This window comes from Apus apus, chromosome 2, assembly GCF_020740795.1.
Source record: "Apus apus isolate bApuApu2 chromosome 2, bApuApu2.pri.cur, whole genome shotgun sequence".
Classification (NCBI taxonomy): Eukaryota; Metazoa; Chordata; class Aves; order Apodiformes; family Apodidae; genus Apus; species Apus apus.
In genome coordinates this window covers 59,812,924-59,827,018 of record NC_067283.1, presented here as the reverse complement: position 1 = coordinate 59,827,018, position 14,095 = coordinate 59,812,924, and the positions used below count along the sequence as shown (strand labels likewise).

General features: G+C 45.2%; 1 protein-coding gene across 2 annotated transcripts in view; it reads right to left on the bottom strand.

The window, feature by feature from the left end:
• Window positions 1–1,920: 1,920 nt before the first annotated feature.
• Window positions 1,921–14,095, bottom strand: part of SLC66A2 (solute carrier family 66 member 2) — a 65,053-nt gene continuing 52,878 nt past the window's right edge. For both annotated transcript variants that reach the window (XM_051611142.1, XM_051611143.1), the window contains one exon: window positions 1,921–5,088. In XM_051611142.1, coding sequence (XP_051467102.1) covers window positions 4,881–5,088 — 208 coding nt within the window. In that variant the 3' untranslated portion in view covers window positions 1,921–4,880. The remainder of the gene's footprint in view (window positions 5,089–14,095) is intronic.

Genomic DNA, 14,095 nt, shown 5'->3' with positions numbered 1-14,095 from the left:
GGCTGGTGCCTCACACTGATGAGGCCAGAACAAGCATAGTCTATGGCAGCCTCGCAACAGACACTTCAATGGGGGCAAAGTGTTCTTGGCTCTCACAGGGCCTGGCATCTACAAACTACAGCCCCAGGAAGTTGTGGCTGCCCCCTCCTTGGAAGTGTTCAAGGGCAAGTCGGGCTGGGGCTCTGAGCGCCCCCCCCCCCCCATGCAGGGGGGGTTGGATCTAAAAGGTCGCTTCCAACCCAAACATTTCTATGATTCTAAGAGCATGAAAGGCGAGGAAGAGGAAAGAGGCTGATCGGTAGAGAAGTCCAGCATGGTTCTTCTGGCCTATCTCAGGCTGAGCAAAGCCCCTGAATCTCCCAGCACAGCTAAGGCAGCACGTACAAGAGCCAAATCCATGTAAAGTGGGACAGGAGGGGCAGGATGGGGGTCTTATGTCTTAAGTCTGTGTTTGCTCTTGAGGCATTTCCAGATACTGACATCCACTTGAGACCTGGGCTGCTTCACAAGGCTGTTTACAGGGAGATATGCCCCTGATCCAGGGTGTTCCTCATATTTTGTTCTACCCCATGTCTCTTATTTACTGCTTTTGGCACAAGTATCTAGGGAGTATATTTATCTAGTGTGTATTGTTGACTTACACATTGTCTTCTTCCTGTTACAGAAAGCCACCAACAAAGCTACAGCTGTCGGTCAGATCCTTGGAGCACAGCCATGTTTGACAAACAGTACCTCTGGGCCATATTTTGCTTTACTACTCAGTGCTGAATTTGAGCTTTCCTTTTTGTCTTAAAATGTTTCAGATTGCATCCAATTAGAAAAGTAAATACAAACACCCAAACATCTAACCATGAAATCTATGTCTCTGTGGAGCCATGGTGCAGAGCATTGCCTGCCTTGCACAGCCCAGGGAAAACTTTGCCCTGAGGCCAGGGCCATGGCTGCACCAGCCAGCAAGTTCCTGCTGTTGCCCTCACTGCTGCAGCAGCATCTAGAGGTGGCTGGAAAAGCTCCTGGTTACTGCAGGGGCTCCCAGTTGGTTAATTTAGGGCCAGTCCCTCAGTTAACTTCCCCTCAGCAGGTGCGAGAGCAGTATCCAGTAACACAAGCACTATTAGGGGCTAATACTACCCCACCTCACTGATTTACCTACCTTTCCCCTTCCAGGTCTTGGTTTTTCTTCATTCCCTACCCCCCTCCAGGAGTCTCTCCCTTCAGCCCCTTATTTGAGCAAGCTCAGTCTCTCCTACCTTTCTCACCCTGCCCTTCCCAACCTTCTCTCCTGTGTCCCCAGCACTCTCTCCTCACCAGCTCCCCTTCTCCAGCTTCCACAGCCACTGCTCGCAGCAACAGCAAACCATCTTGCCATGCCAGAGAAGATGAACAGCTTGCAACAGCAGAACAGCAGAGCCCAGGAGCCACACATGGGACACAATGCTTATCCTAACTATCTTGGCTTGTTTTCACATCCTGAATCAACAGGGAGAGAGATCAAGACTTCTCTTGGCACAGTAGTTGGCCATGGGACACACACTCGGTTTTCTCATCCGTCATGCAAATGCTGAGAAGAGCATGTCCCTCATTTGTGTCCTGTCTTTGACATCATTATGCAGCTTGCGTGATACAGGGGCTTTTTAAAGCTACATAATAATGTGTTAGCAATTTGTTTTTACTGTGAGCATCACAAGCATAAAAGTCGTAAGGGTAAGATTACCCCAAGATATATGAAAGTGCAGGGGACAGAAATCCAGAATCCCTGTAGAGCATCACGACCTCAGGACAATTTATGCCTTGTGCTTACCCACCCATTAGGAGGAAAAAGCATGCTAATTATTCCTACATACAATGCTCTAGACCAGATGAGCTATAGTAAGAGTTAAAAAGCATCTTATATCTGAACAAAACTAAGCAACACTGCAATTTATATATAATAGGTAATTTTTATTTTAAAAAACATTGCAACTGACAGAGAAAATAAACTCCATTAAATGTGCCATACATTCAAAGAGATGTATTTAAAGTAATTGATTTCTTATTCTCTGAGGTGATCATTGATACAGATGTACGTGCTTCCTGAAAATTAAAGAACAAAAACTAAGTTCTGTAACAATTTGTTCCTAAAGTATCTTGCAAGATTAAATCTGGCCAAGAGTCCTACCTTGATAAATGCCACATACAGAAGATTACTTTAGATGTGGTTTCACTGGCTTCTCTTCCAGCATTTGCAGCTTTGGTGCAAATGAGACTGGTCGACAGACCTTCCTGGTTTGGGTGTTGATAACAGACTCAACAATCTGCCCAGGGAAGAATCCCAAAAGGAGAAAAACAACAGTTGTTTTATCCTCAGTAATATCTGAGTACAAATCTGAAGAGGTGGACAAAAGCATGCACTCCCAGGAGCAGCTATAGCATACAGAAGTGTATTTCTTGAGAGCCATTTATTTCTTATATCCCCGCTTCATAGAACATTAGAAAAAGACCACCATATACAAAAATTGTATCATTACAAGTTATTTAAAAAAAAAATCAAACAACTTCAGACCATTAAAACACACAAGAAAGTGTTTGTTTGCATACAGTAGAAATACAATCCTCATTAAAGCAGCATACCAGAGAAGCCAGTTGTTAAGTAAGTTTTCAATTAAAAAATACAAAAGCCCAGATGTTCCTGTAACACAACCAGAACATTGGAGAAAAAAGAAACAAAACATTCATAGTCTGCCATGCCAGGTACATCATCTTTGTAAGGTCACTTCAGGCCTAAAAGAGTATGGATTCAAACAAAGAGTGTGGAGTCATGCCCAGGCAGAACATTCTGTGCCCAGCCCTCGGAAACAGCAGCTGTCCTTGGCTCTGCATTGCTCACGCAGATCCAACTAGATTTGCTGGGGCAGGGACTTCCTGAGGACAACTTTGAACCTCCAGCAGTGCCCCCACCAAAGGCAGGACACCTTGGCCCCAGGGCAGGACTTCTGCCTGCAGGTTTGAGCCTCCACCACCAACATGCAAGCTCCAAAACCAAGCGGCATGTGCAGCAGGAGCACCCACGTCAGCCTGGGGCTACCTGGAGAGTGAGAGGAGCACAGGACTGGCAAGCAGCACATGGACAGCCCACTCCTATGATGGATGTTCCCAGCCAAATGTCACACAACCACTGCCATAGCCTGCTGATGCTTCCTCTCCAGAGGAGTTTGCTGCTGATGAAGACAGTCCAGATTCAAATTATGAGGTTCCCAAATAAAACAGGGAAGGGGAAGTATCTGATTTACACACTGAAGTTATTAAACATCAGATGTGCTGTCATTGGTAAGAAAACACAAGCTCTTGTGCTAATGTTGGAGAACAAAAATCTGTCCCAACTCTAACACTTTGCCTGTGATCAGATGGGATTCACCCAGCAGCAGGGAGGGAGCCTCATGAAAAAGAACACAGTGCAAGCAGAGCTGTTCCTGGGACTAGAGGCCTTTCTGTGGCAGCTTCATTCCAAGCAGGGTGGTTTCATGGCAACAACTGGCAGAAGCCCAGGGGCTTGGCCACAGCCCCTGTGGGTCCACACCACCTGCAGCTGCTAGACATGTGCAGTTCTCAGAAAGGGCACAGCGACCTATACTGGCAAACAGCCATTAGAAACATCTACATTTATAACTAAGCCCTCTTTCAGCTTTCTCACACCCTTGAAGTACAGGCTGCTGATTCTTCTAAAAGCCTAGAAGATTCAAGCTACAGAAGAAGGAAAACATGGACTCCTTCCTTGTTGGGTCAGTGCAAGAAACATCCCAAAACATAAACTGGTTCATGTGTGGCATTAAACAAGATGAACATGAATCTCAGCTTTAACAAATCAAGCTGCTGGATGATAGTCCCACTCCATAGGTTCTGGCTTTTTTCTGTCTCAAACTTTCTCACTTCCCTTTCTGAGGCAGCAGAAATGGAATTGTTTCTATTGTGGCTCACTCACCATCCATAAATACCTGCCTGGCAATACTGGCAATATGCATCTGTTGGCCCCTTGTTTTGTGAGAGATGTGCTACAGCCCAGGTCTGTCTTTTGCACAGCTGCAGGAGCAGTGCTGCCCCCTAAATAAACGCCAGGCTGCTCCCAAACCCCATCATTTCAAAGCACCTACCGAAGTTACCTGCAGTATCCTGTTAGCTCCTCCTCCTGGCTGACCGCATGACTGGCTGTGCTTGCTCTAAACATGGCTCCAGTATGGTCCATATTCAGACCCCCTGCTATCACCTCCTCCGTGCCTGCCTGCCACACACAGGGGTCAACACCTGCCAATCTTCAGCACATTGGTGCTTTACACTGTGTATGACTGGTTCACTTCTGGCTGCTCATCTCTTTGCAGGGCCTCCTGCCCTCACCTTCTCTGCTTACCGGACACCCTTCTTAGGAAAAGAGAAAGTTCCTGCATTTGCTCTTCAATACTTCTTCCTACATCGTGGAGATACTGAAAGCTAGCACGCCACAAACTTCTTACCCATGTGCAGACTTCATTACATAAATACGTAAAATTTCAGACAAAATATCCTATAATTTCTGTGGTGTAACATTTTTAAATAGCATTACAAACGCAAACCATCCAGCCCTTGTGATTAAATATACAAATATTTGTGAATAGATAAGGCTCATAGGTACATATGCAAAAATAAAGTGCCCCACCCCCCACCAAGAAACTGTTCTGTACAGCTAAGTTTCAAAACAGAGAGAGCAAGTTATTTAAAATAAAACCTTCCAAGGGGGTAGTGCTGCCAGATTTTCAATCCTTGTTCTCCTTTCTGCTTTCAACTTGGCAACACGAGTATTTACATGGGGAAGGAGCTGCCATGGCCAACTCCGCAGTGCCACTGTCCTGCAACCTATCCAGCTAGAAGTCTCACAGGGCCTTGGTGCTAGCTGGGTGTGCAGTGTGGGACACAGACTTCTGAGGGTAGTAGCTGTACAAGTAAACCTGCAACAGGATAGTGATGTCCACAAAAACCTGCAGGAGTCCACAGATGGAGAACTGGAAAGGGGCCTGATTCAGGATGAAGTAACCAGTCTTGAATGTGTCTCCACTGGTCCACATTAGCACCATCTTGACACTAAAAGACAAAAAAGCAAGGAAAAGTATTTATTGAGAGGAACTTAGCTTGTGGTTAGACCTGCTGTGCCAGAGGATCCCACCTACTTCAGTGAGGGTTTATACTCAACAGTGGGTTGGGACTATGAGGGCAGAAAGCACGCCTAGCCAAGACACGCAGCACTGTAATTGGAAGGAAGGATCAAATTCTCTACCCCACAAACTGCAGCACTCTTATCTCTGCAATTACAACTCCAAAATCCCTGTGGCTATGAAGGTATCCAACATTTTAAAATATCCAGCTAGGATATTCAATTCAGTGGTGCTCTGTAAACACGACTGCCACATGGTGACAGCACTGACCATAAACCCAAGTGATCAGTGCATGGAACACAGGCAATTAATCTCCACAGTTACCTCTTGTGTGTGCCATTTTGTGCTCACGCAAGATGAAGTCACACGTAGACTGCACTCTCATGCACGCACAACTTTTTTAGCATCTGCTGAAACAAACTCTTCTGACAGTGGAAGAAATAATTTCTTATTGCAGAAAACACAAAACCAAAAAAACCACCAGTCCAGTAATAAAGAAAGAGGGGAAACTACATGCCTGCAGCTGTTACTGCAAGGATGAACATCACTAGGGAGGTTTATCAAGGACACAGATCAAGACCAATGCTCAGACTTCTTTTTAATAGCCACCCTTGCTTTCATCTTGCTGCACTGCTGAGCCCTGGCCTGCAGTCCACCTCCTCACATCAGGAGAAACCGTGGGGAATAGAAGCAAGTTCTTCTAACCAACCAAATTCTTTTCAGTATCCTCAACAAAATGTGAATAACCAGATCATGAAGGCTGTTTCCAAGCTTCATGCACTTTAACAGGAGAGGTTTTTAAGCAGCTGAATAAGCGGTTTTAGACAAAAGCTTTTTAGTTCACAGTATGAGCATTGTGCATGATTTGTCGTAATTATGAGTCATTATGTTTTACCAGCACTGACTCCAATTCATCAAATGCAGTCAGGCTCATGCAGCAGAGTAGGACTTAATGTTCATTTCTCAAACATTCGGGCAGGGAGCTAGCACAATTTATATTTTGGACACAAGTACACAATGCTATTGCAAGCCAAATGCTGCAGCCCACTCTGGCCATTTGGGAAGGGTGGCCAACAGCATCCATTTACCCTGCCTCATGGCACTATGGAAACACATGCCTTGCTGGAACACATGGCACGTGACCGAGAGCATAAAGAATGGTATGCAGTCCCATGGACCTTTCAAAGAGGGTCTCACGGACCTTTCAAAGAGGGTCTCGAAGTGCAAGCAAGGGCATGGGGCTGAGTGAGCAGTCATTCCCCACTCAGGGTCAATCTAAAATGTAAATAAATAATCAGAGCAGGAAAACAACTGCTGAACCCACACACCTCACATCACACTTACGGGAGGTTTGCAGACACAGGCAGTGGTGGGGATTGTTTGGGATGTTAATTAGGAGGGGTGGTAAACTCTGAAGGTATTCAAACTGGCACCTTGCTTGCAGGAAGTCAACATTTATTCTCCTCTGATTTTAAGCATATCAGTGTTTGCTGGGCAACTGATCACAATTTAATCGTGAATCTGTCCTGGTGTGGTTGGGGACCCTCACAAGCACAGGGTAAACCTGTCAGATCAAACTAACTGCTTGCAGTTGACAGAAAGGTAATTCAGGGATGCCACAAATATCTCATTAGGAATTTAATGTGCAAAGGATATTTGTCACATATTCTCCAAAGAGAAAGCTGGATTTGAAAAGTGACCCCATGGTGCAGTGTGATGTAAAGGAGAAAATACATGCTGTCACAAGATGTCCAACTTACAAAAGAGTTAACTCCCACACAGAAAGAATAATCACTGAGGGAAACCTTACAGACAGATGCAGTTCAGTAGTGCCACAGGAGCCACACACTAGAAGCTCACATCTAGCTGTGTCACATGCTGTGCTGAGTTTGCCAAAACAGTTCCAGGGTTTGCTAGGAAGCCACCTGTGAACTCAACAGCCTGCAATACCACTGGGAAACTTGATGCATGCTTCAAGTCTTTCAAGATAAAACCTACAAATCAGCAAGGTACTATAAAAATGATAAACAAAAATACACAAAACACTGGATGTTCCACAAAACCTTTGTACTGCAGCTGCACCAAGGTTCTCAAGAGCCCAGGGTTTTAATGCAAAGCAGTGACTGTGGGAGTGCCAGCTGCTTGCCAGATGAGAGGCTGGGACTGGTCAAAAGGAGCACATCCAGCACAGACCTAAAGCTCTGTGGGGTAACCAAAAACATCTTGGCAAGGAAATGGGGACAATGTCACACAAGAAGTGAGAAGAGGCAATGAAGAGTGCCAGCGGAAAGCTGAGGAGAAAGTAGAGGAGCAGAGGAGTCAGTCAGATGAGATGCAGGTAGGAAAAAGAGGCTGGAATAGGACAGGGAATGATAGGAACAGAAGAGAACTGGGAACCTGGGGCAGAAGTCCTTGCCTGGGACACAAGTCCTTGCTTGGGACACAGGCATTCACGGCTGCATTTGATTTGTGTGGCAAGGTAGCAGTGGGGGACCTACAGGAATGGCTTCTGTCAGAAGCTGCTAGAAGTTTCCTCTATGTCTGACAGAGAGTATCAGCTCCATGATGGACCTGCTGCTGGCCAAGGTCAAGCCCAGGCCCATCAGCAATAGTGGTAATGCCTCTGTGGTAATGTATTTAAGAAGGAGGAGAAAAACTGCTTGAGGAACAGCAGCAGCCAGGAGAGAGGCATGAGAATATGTGAGAGCAACAACCCTGTAGAGACCAAGGTCAGCGAGGAAAAAGGGAGAGGAGGTGTTCCAGGAGCTGGACCTGCAGAGATCTCTCTGCAGCCTGTGGTGCAGCCCACGGTGAGGCAGGCTGTCCCACTGCAGCCCACGGAAGTCCATGGTAGAGCACATATCCAAGCCAGAGCAGGTGGATTCCTGAAGGAGGCTGTGACCCTGTGCAAAGCCCATGCTGGCGCAGACTTCTGACCAGGACCTGTGGACCCATGGAAAGGGGAGCCCATGCTGGAGCAGGTTTGCTGGCAGGATTTGTAAGCCCATGGGGGACCCATGCTGGAGCAGTAGGCTCCTGAAGGACTGCACTGTGTGGAAAGGACCCATGTTGGAGAGGTTCATGGAGGACTGTCTTCTATGGGAGGGACTCCATGCTAGAGCTGTGAAAGAACATGAGGAAGCAGAAAAATTGGTAGTGAAGCTGAGCCTGGGAAGAAAGGAGGGGTAGAGGGAAGGTGTTTTAAGATTGGGTTTACTTCTCATTATCCTACTCTGATTTTGGTAGGCAATAAATTAAATTAATTTCCCTGAGCTGAGTCTGTTTTGCCTATGATGATAACTGGTGAGTGATCTCTCTGTCCTTATCTTGACCCACAAGCCTTTTCTCTCCCTGTCTAGCTGAGGAGGGGAGTGATAGAGCAGCTTGGTGGGCACCTGGCTTCCAGCCCAAGGTCAACCCACCACAAGGGTGAAGCTAGGGTATGAGCAGTATGCTGGCCCAGGTCCCCCACCTCATCATTGTAATGTCTGCCAGCATCCCTGAATACCCTCAGCACCCTTTCCAGTTCAGTATGTGTCTCACTCCTCCAGTGCCCACCCTGGGGAGGGGAAAGGCTACAACTGCTGTCAGCTCTCCCCAGTCTCCACCAGCACCCATCTGCACACACAGCCTGAATGTATCAGCTTGCTGAGAATCCCACCAAGTGTCTGTGTGGCATCTCAGGGGGTGACAGAGCTGCCCCTACCCTCAGTACTACATCACAGGCCCATGCATCAGCAGGCTGGGAGAGGGGCTGAATGAAGTTTACACCATCAGCATGGTTTCTGCCACATCCTACATTCCAGACACTTGGGTACAAGAGTAATAGTCCTCCCCACTGATTTGGGCTGCACAGTTGCTTTGTCCTTGCTGCATATGCAGATGCCATTCGCAGTAATGCAATGGTGCATGCATGACTTCAACATGATTGATCCCACGGATACACCATTGCTGCTCTCATGCTTCCTGCTATCTTGTCACTTCACAATGCCACACAGGATAGAAAGGCCAGGTTTTGTCCACAGTTTCTCAACCTCACCCACTCTCTTGGGGAAGAGAGGTAATTATTGTATTTATTCTAATTTTGGAGGTAGAAAATAAAGAAACCAAACTACCTTGGGCTGCCTCTTATCCACTCCAGAGGAAAAAACAGCAGTGTTTGTGCAGAAAGGGAGAGTTTTATAGCCTAAAAGAATTTTCAGTTGCTTGTGGAGAAGGAAGAGGAAAAAGGGGAGAGAACAACTAAGCCCTTCTTCCACTGCTCTGCTGTAACCCCTATTTGTTGAATGAAAGTCCAGTCCCTTCCTCTAAGATAGGTGAGGCTGATTTTTAACAAGCTACTAATACACCAGAGTAGTCAACCCTCTCTTCTCAGCTGTCTTTCCCTGCAGGACTCTGCATGCCACATGATGGAAAATCTGTGGGATCACAGCAACAGTGTGGGTCTCCCAGAGAGCCACAAGAATCTGCAGGGGCTCCAATTCAGGCTGCCAATCATGGTGAACAAGCTCTCTGCATGGCTCTGCTCCTTTGCAATGCCAGGTGCTGCCGGCTGGCAGATCACAGCCCATTGGTGTATGTGTGGCTCTTGGCTTCACAGTGCCAGAGAAAATGCTGCATTGCCAACCTAGATGAGGCTTTGCTGAAAGAGGTGGTCAGAGCCCACCATCAACACTGCCTGAGACTGGACAGCACCGCACATGGAGGCTACATGCAGCAAAAATTGCCCAACTTCCCTCACAAAGACCAACCTCACATTGTATTTTCCTGACATCTGCAAGGCCATGTTCTGCACAGCACTGGCTACATGGCAAAGCAGGATTTAGGAGTAAATAAACTGATATATTTCCTGAAATAGCACAAAGCTAAGATGGGGGGATGCGGAAGACAGGAAATGCTCACTCTGTTGATGTGGAGAATATGGTCTAGTAAGACAGCACAACTGCTCTTAGTAAAAAAGAGTGAGCGGGTTAGGGATGAGCAGTGCCACAGAGCAATGTGGGGAGGCAGAAATTTGGCAGCATTTGGTTGTGTGACAACAGAGATGCTAAGTGGAGGGGGAGGAGGCAGGAGCTGAGCTGAAATAGCTGATATTACCAGAGGCTGAAGCAGACTTGTGGTAAAAATAGCACCTCCCAGTAATGTAAATCAGTGCTGCAGTATCCAATGACAACAAACCTCCTAAAAGCAAGTGCCTTCCTTACAGCTGAGCTTGTCACAAGGCACTGCTGATGTAGTAACTGTCAGTGTCAAGTCTGTCTAAATTGCAATTGACCACAAAGAGGAAAAGCTGGTATTTTTCAACTGCTCTTAAAATCTGAAAGAGCACTTATTTATTATTAATTCTCAAAAAGACACCATCACTTCTGATCAGACACTAGAGTAGGGGTGGGTTGCTAAATGCTATTTTTTAATATCATAATACAACAATGCCCTACAATGCTGCTGTTCTCTACTGCTTACAGCAGATGTCATAAAGACATTGTAACAGACTTCATTTGCTAAATAAATAAATGGCGTGCTGGCAAATAGCATTCACTTTTCTCAAGGAACAACTTGCTTCATTCATCTTCCTTGTATATTGTGTCTTAATTCTGAAGAGACAACAACTAGATGTAAAAAACACCTATTAGTACGTCATATCTGCAGTCAATCAACAAAAAAAAAAACAAAATAAACAAACAAAAAAAACAAAACCCAAAAAACTTTGTTGCTTCTCTTTGAGGACCTGTACTAGAGGTTGAGTAATATACAGAACAATTAGACTGGCCAGATATTTACGTTCAACCATCCTTATCCAGGACTAATGCTATTTGAATCAAAGATTTTCGGCATCTTCATTCCTTTTGTTCAAAACCTGGCTCTGATTGTCTCGCCTCCAATCTTCCACTGAAGTCTTTGCACACTCTGCTCAATATTACTCGCTTCTTGATCATTCCACCTTTCTTCCTTCATCTGAAAGAGCAATAACTACCAAAAAAAGGACTTTGTAAAAAAATGAGATGTGAAGTCCCCTCTTCCTTCTCCCTGGTAAACTAGTCTGTCTTAAGACGAGTTGCAAACATCTATCAAAACGACTTACAAACAATAGTGCATTAGCAGAGGTGCAGAGCAACAGTCTGCAGAGCATGGGCTGGTACTTGGCATTAAAGCTACACAAGAAAGACACAGCAGTATTTGCTTCCCTTTTGCACTGTAGATTTTCTCACATCGATGTTATGACTCTTCATGTTTGTAGCTTAACACACAAACCCAAAAATACCCTGCAAGCTGGAAGACAGGAAGAGAATCAGACATTAGTCAGTGAGTTCCATTAAGAAATTCTGTAGTGGTTTGACCAGACATTTCAGCACAAATAGCAACAGGAGGTACATGTTGCCCTGATGTAATTACATCCTGCTACAGTCACAAACTTAGTGCTAATTGTCCTCAGTCAATGAACTAAAAAATCCAAAGTTATTTTCAATAATAGAAAAATTAGTATAATTTATTGACCTAGTATAATGTAGTGACCTTGTGTTTCCTTCAGAAATAAGGTCCACAGTGAAAACAGCCTGTCACTGAGTACTCTGAACACTGCGTTTTGAGAAGCAAGGAAGAAGGTACAGAAGTTGTCCATCCTGCAACCTTTTAAGCTGTTACCTCCCACAAGCCATTTGCATGGGAATGTCTGGAAGAGAAAGCAGATTCAGTTATCCTGACTTTGGAAAACTTTCAGCTCACATTTGCAGCTCCAAAACAGCAAGCATCCATAAAACTGCACTGCAATCACAGGCTGGCCTGCCTTCAACAATGAAATAGACAAGAAAACATGAAACCTGAATGCCATTATATTTTTAACACTTCACAAAACAAACAAAAATTAATAAAGAGAGCATTTATTTCTAACAATAAGCCATATGGCTTAACAAAATAGGAGTTCTCTTGATGCTAACCCAATTATTCCACCAGCCAGAAATTATCAATAGGAACAAAACAAAACAAAAAAAAAAAAAAAAGGAGAAATAAACAAGAAAACACTGGGATAAGATATCCAAAGAGTCTGAAGTTTGAAAACCTGGAACCTAAATGTGCATACCCTAGGACAGTTCCTTCTGTGTGAGCAAGCATAGATCTTGTTTTTAAATACTGCAGAGCCAGCTGGGAATCCAAGCATGAAACTGTTCACCAGTTCTACGTGCTTGGCCTCGGCGAGAGCGCCTTACCTCACATGTCAACAATTCTTCTGAGGCTGGAGCAGCACTGACCACCTCCAGAGGGTGCCATTTGTCCAGCCCCACAGTGTTAGCAGGAATTAAGAGAAGCATGCAGCCAGAGAAATCCGGTGTTTATATTGGATCTCTGGGTCCCAGATAAAGCAGTGGAGCTAAAGCCACATCCATGAGCAAAGGATACCACAAAGAGCTGCAATACAAGAGCAAACTAACTTCTGTGATTTTCAAGGACTGTACATATCACTGAGGAAAGATTAAACGGAGGCTCTCACTCTAGAACACCCTCAGGCAAACAAACCCAGAAAGATGCAGTCTTAAGCAGTCGTTTATTGGGGGCTTCTTTTTAAATATATGCATTTTATGCAGACTCACAAATAAACAGCAATGTTTTATGGACAAATAGAGTAAACAGGTATTTGTCAACTATTTTTCCTCATGAACATCTGTCTTCTAAACTCCTAAGAGTGGCATGGTGTCAGGCATTTTGACCTTGCTTAGCACACCCACCCAGAAGTCCGTATTTGTTAGAACACATCAGTCAAAAGAGATTCAAGAGGAAACTACAAGACATGCAACATGGGGCTGGGGCTGGTGGATAGTCCAGGACCACTGATAGAGCCTCTGGCTATTTTAAGCAGCTACACCAAAGGTTTCATCTGTACAGGCCCAGAAACTGGTAAGCCTTAACAGCTACAAAATCTTTCCAGTAATGTGCAACTTGTGCTGCAGAAAGAAGGGCAGCAGATCTTAACAGCCTCAAACACCCTAAGTCTGTGCAGCATGTGTGAAAATAAATCTCTTCTCTGAATCAAAGAAAAAACTTGAACCACAATTCATACCAGTGCCCTTTCTGCCACAAGATACAAATGGATGCTGGCCAGACTGCAAAGCTCAGGTCTGCTCAGAAGCATGGTATGAACATATACAAGACAGGCTGTGCTTCTGCTGCTGGTAGATTTGGAAGCTTCAAGACCTGCTGCCATGATAGGAAGCAGCTTTCCTCAGGTGCCAGGGCAGCAAATCACACCCTGCACTGCTCACACTAATACAAAGTCAGCTGCCAACACACATGGCAGTGTCAGCTTACTGCAAATGGTGCAGAGCACACCTAAATTACACCACCCTTCAGCATCTACTTATTAAGTTATTCTTAAGTATCTGTCCCCATTTCTCTGTCTCTCACCTCTGGCTCAAGGCTTTACGATCGATACAGCTGTAGGCACAGCTGCAGGCTAATGCTGCTCTAGATACTTTTGTGCTGCCCATCTACTCTACAGCTGCTTAGCACAGCTAGCTGAATCAGTCATCTTGCCACTGCCGGAGCTCCACATTCCTGCTTCCATACAGCCACCTGGCAGCAAATCTCAGGAAGCAGCACTCCTTCCCACGGCTGACCTCCCTGCAGGGTGAATTGGCCCAACACACCCCGGCTGCTGCAGTCTACCATGACTGTTACACTGTTACACCCCTCAGGGCTGCTGCTAAGAGATGGCAAAACCATGTCCTTGTATAGCACTATCCAGTATATTTCCTTCTCTAGCTCTAAGTAACTTGGGACACATTCAATTTGAAATGTAATAAAAAGGCAGGAAGGAATAGAGCTTTCCTTCAGCACAGCTGTGTATCCCAAGACTCATATCATAAAGCTTTTAAATTTTACTTTCTTCTTTACCTAGATATGAAAGAAATAATCAGACTCTATCTAATTTAACTTGAAGTAAT